The following is a 5,000-nucleotide window of genomic DNA, read 5'->3' on the forward strand; positions in this document are numbered from 1 at the left end:
GTAATTTTAGTTTTTTCTGTAAGGATAAAGACTTGTTCATGTTTAATGTTCATGTATCTTTGAACAAACGGCTGCAAATAAATTACATAAATACATCTACAGTAAGTTACTGGCAACTAGCTGCATAACTACAGCAAAAAACTTTTACAGCCAGTAAATTACATAAATGTACATCTACAGTAAGTTACTGGCAACTAGCTGCATAACTACAGCAAAAAACTTTTACAGCCAGTAAATTACATAAATGTACATCTACAGTATATTACTGGCAAACTGCTGCCAGTAATACTGTAATTTCTACATTCATTTTTTACAGCTTACTAGTTTAAAAATAGCGTGAACGTTTATTATTAAAGCTAACAAACAAGGCTATCTTTACTTGAACCAACCCGCAACAAACCATCACAGATAGTCTTTTGGATTTATTGGTTATAATGGGAATTGTATTGATTTGAATGGAAACTAATATTGTCTCCGTGGGTGTGTACTGAAACTGATAATGTTTCAGGTTCTGTTGTTTGGATGTTGGAGGATGGGAACCAATAGAACACAATTAAATTCAGCTGGAATAAAACCCAAAACACAACACATAAAATAATGTTGTAGTTGTTTAATTAGTGAACAGCCTGTAGTTCAGATCAACCGTGCATGTATACTTATTAGAATGTGTCATGATTCTGCCTTCTCTTGTCTTGATTTTCTAGTCTAGTGGCAGAATCATGACAGACTCACGTGTTTTATGTGGAGAGAAGCATGTTATTGTCAATCTGGACTTAATATGCGTTCTCTCCAGTCTCGTCATTAGGCCCCGCCCCTCTCGTTTCTAGTATAGCTTTCCTCCAGTGTCTCATTACCCACACCTGCCCATCGTTATCTCCTTTGTTAGTCTCTCTATTTAATGCCCTCTTGTCTATTGTCTTGTGCTTGTTTGTTTAACATGTTTCCTACCCTGTATGTAAGAGTTCCTTTGGTCATGGTCTGGTCCGCTGTATGTTTATGTTAAGTTACCTAGTGAGTTTTGTGTTTGGTTATTTGTGCCCCCTTGTGGGAAGTGATTGCTTTCTGTTTTGGTATCTTTAGTTAGTGTTCCCCATCGTGGGTGTTTATGTTCTTGTTTATTAAAGTCTGTTTGTTTACCTCTTCTTCCCCGCTGCCTTGCACTTGGGTTCTTCCACCACGTTCACCCTGTTTCATGACAAGTATGTGTGTTCCCGGAGATTTGTGTCATTTGTGTTTTTAAGCAGGTAGTGGTCCAGTAACCATGTGGAACACTTTAAAAAAAGGAGAAAACATTTATTTTTTAGTTGTCTGAAGTAACTTTGACTGCAACAATGTTAAAGGAATAGTTTGACCAAACTGACTGACCACATCGTGACATGTTTTGTCCAATTCAACACAAATGAAAAATCTAGTCATGTCATCAATATGGGGTCTAAACTTGTTTGATATTCTTGTGAACTATTATTTTACTATTGTTGCAGGCACTTTTGTACAGACAAATACTTCCCAAAAAAGTAGCTAAAACATGTTCATGAGCTATTCAGTGTTTTATATCCAAGCTTAAAGTGTTTAAAAGCGACTCTTTCCGACTGTGCTTTTAGCCAGACGTTGCTTAAATAAGTGCGTACTTTGGGTAAAGCATGTTAAATAGTTTGACCACGTTAATCCACTGACACTTACTTATTTATCTGTGTTAATGAAATCACTGTTAATAATTTACAGCTGTAAGTGAAGCGTCTTTAATTATCTGTTCTGTTAGACTCCCTCTCTTTGGGTGTATCTTCTTTCTGCTGTATCTCTCTCTCCTTCTATTTACGTACTTTATCTGTTCATGTGCCACTATGCATGTGTTTAGCTTATATAATGTTTTTGCCCTGACGCAGAGAGTGTTTATTCGCACTTATGAACACACACACACGCTTTAATTTGTATGTATATCATATATATACGTTATGTGCGCATACAATTGCAGGCCGTGCTTTAGTAAAGCGATCTCCAGACCATGAATAATAAAAGGGCGTAAAGGCCCGGCCCCCCCCCCCCCCCCCCTCTATCTCTGTCCTCTCCGTTTTCATTTGCTTTCTCTCCCAGATCATGTGATCACTCTTCGGCCAGTAATTATTCATGAGCTCAGCACCACATCGCAGGGCCTCCGGCTCTGAGCTGCGGCACCGCTCCAGCTGCACGCAGGGGCCTATCAGTCTCCGAAGGTCAGACGGACGACACCTTACACCGCAGACGGCGAGGAAACACTCACCCTCACCCTGCCACACTCCGGATGAATAAAAGATGCCCACAAAAGAGAAAAAAAGAGCAGAAACTGAAGAACAGGATGACGAAGGAGAGGAGAAGGAGCCAAAGGTGAAAGGAAAGAGTAAGAGGAACGCAGACGAGAAGAAAACGAGACAGAAGGAGTCGGGGAACACAGATGTGCTCGCAGAGAAACAGAAGACGAAAAAGTGTGGAGAGGACAAAAAGAAAAACAAAGACAACCACGATGGCGAGGTGACGGAAAATGACAACGGGAAGGACGAACAAAACAACAATGAGCCTATCAAGAAAGAAAAACGGACCAAAGAAAAGTGCTCGCGCGAGGAACGGGACGGAGGAGAGGTGAAGAAAGAGAAGAAAAAGAAGAGTAAACCGTCGGAAAACAAAGAAGAAGCGGACGACATGGGGTCTAAGGAGAAGAAGAGCAAAGATGGGAAGAAGAAGAAAAAGACGTCGGAGGAAGATGAGGATGAGGAGGCTGTGCAGGAGGAGGCTGAGGAAGAGGAGGATAAGAAGAAGAAAAAGAAGGATAAGAAGAAAAAGAAAGGCTCGGACAGCGATGAGGAGAAGAAGGCTAAAAAGGTAAAGAAGTCAAAGGTCAAACAGGTGGATTATGCCGAGCTCTATCAGCAGGAGTTACTAAACTACCATACAGAAGAATCTGATGACCAGGAAGATGAATTCTTCAAAAAGAAAGGTAGAAAGAAAACCATCTGCCTTTCTTCTCCTTAATCTGGTCTCTTTAGCTCTTGGTGAATGTAGTGCATTAATTCTCTCTGTCGTTTCCTTTCAGCCCCCTCATTGGTTGATCTCATGATGTTAAGATCAATTACACTTTAAAAAATTGAAATACTTCTGTGTTTTTCTGTGTGTGTTTTTTTCGACATTTTGTCAGGAAATGAAAAACACAGTATTTAATAAGTAAGAAAACACACAAAGTTGACAAGGACTTTTCACTACTTTTTAACGGTTAGATGAGAAACATTAGGGGTGACTAATAATAATGATTTGTGACAAAAATATAAAAGTACAAAATATGGAGATAAAAGGTTTTGGAAGGACACTGACCGAAGGTTTCTAAAGTGCTGGAAAGTAAAATGTTCTTTTAGGTTCAATTTATTTTACAGTATGTCTAATCCACATAATGTCACAATGCCATACAAAGCGTTTGAAAGAGTGTAAATTGAGTCAGGAATGTTCCCTTAAAGAGATTCAGACAACACAACCTCTTTCGGAGCCTTGAAGGTTCGATCTACACACCAAAGTTCTCGTCTTGCTTCAAACTCTGTCTGCTCAGAGAACCTGCCGGATTTGTTTTTGGCAGAAAGCTCATTGATTGGCACGTGAAAAGCGTGTTTTGATTGGCTGGTTAATACAGTGTCCTGGCAGCAGGGTATCAGGACAGCGGGCATCTCGCCAGCGGTGGATTTGAATCAGACGGCCACCTCTCTATGGCCTGAAACATAACACTCTAATCTGCCTTTTCATGCAACCTTCAGAACCTCGTTCAGCCTGCTGGACGTCACGCTGTCAGGGGCGGTCAGGCGCAACACGTCGGGTTGAGGTTATTGTTTAGCACTGATCCATGAAAGGCTTTTGGATGTCCACAAAAACAAAACTTTATTCTGTATTCTGTATGGTACTTTTCTAAAGAACCGATCATATGATTTTAATCTTCAAGGAACCACGTAAAGACACATAATCCATGATCAGTAGGTTTAGCTATTTACTGAACCTACAAACCATTTAAGATCTTTAGATTTTTTCTGATATGTATATTTACAAAGGAAAATGTTTAATGCTGCTCGTGTATAGTTTAGGAGATTTGATTGAGTTCTCTGTTGGGTCTCAGATGAGGACACAAATGAGTTAATTGTTGAAAACCATGAAGAGTATGGAGGTGTAAAATAAATGTAGATTGTAGAGGTATACAATAATCTGGATTTGAGGAAATTTGATGAGAAATGTTTGAGATCGTATTGAGATCTTCAATAATATTGACTACTTATTATGAGCTCAGTTTGACACAATCTTCACATTCATCTCTTCGCAGACTCTTTTTCACAGGAGAAACATCTAAAGACTTCATTTCTGCTCTCAATATAATCTCATTGATGTCTGGTAGAAATAATACAAATTTCAAAAAGATCTCATCTGTGAATTTTCTTTCTTATGGGTCTTGTCTATGTTGAGTTTGAATAAACTGGAAAAACTGATAACCTGTCATCCCTAGAACCCTCAATGGTGATAAACTTTTCTTTAATATCGGTTCCAACCTCCTAATCGCAGTTCGGCGTTCGTCGCAGTTCTGAGATCTGTTATACATCAAGCCGCCCCGGTTAAGACATGTATGTGGTTGTCCCAGTTTTTTAAAGTGGTTCAGAGACGGGTAGAGGTCACGGGGTGCACATCAAGCACTTGCTCTCGCTCATTAAACATGGGTAAGCTACATAGATACTGCTTACAACAATGCAGCTTATACAAGCGTGGGTGAATTTAGAGCCGCAGGTTGTCGAGTTACGGCACCCGGTCGTGCAAGACTGCATCCCGCTAATGTGATGCAATTGAAAACATGATGCTTTGTTTTACTGTTTTACTTTCCCCTCTCGTTCAGTGTACGAGGTGGTGACCGTCACAGGTGATGTAAAAGGGGCGGGGACCGACGCCAACGTGTTCCTCACCATGTTTGGAGAGTTTGGCGTGTCTCCCAAAGTTCATCTGGCCAGCAA

At 40.2% G+C, this 5,000-nt stretch overlaps 1 protein-coding gene across 1 annotated transcript in view; it reads left to right on the forward strand.

Annotated features, from left to right (window-relative positions):
* Positions 1-2,289: 2,289 nt before the first annotated feature.
* Positions 2,290-5,000, forward strand: part of loxhd1a (lipoxygenase homology PLAT domains 1a) — a gene marked incomplete at both ends in the record, with an annotated part of 25,526 nt that continues 22,815 nt past the window's right edge. The window contains 2 exons of the mRNA XM_079487015.1: positions 2,290-2,968; positions 4,886-5,000. Of these exons, the coding sequence (XP_079343141.1) occupies positions 2,290-2,968; positions 4,886-5,000 (794 nt within the window). The remainder of the gene's footprint in view (positions 2,969-4,885) is intronic.

Source organism: Barbatula barbatula, assembly GCF_947034865.1.
Source record: "Barbatula barbatula genome assembly, chromosome: 22".
Lineage (NCBI taxonomy): Eukaryota > Metazoa > Chordata > Actinopteri > Cypriniformes > Nemacheilidae > Barbatula > Barbatula barbatula.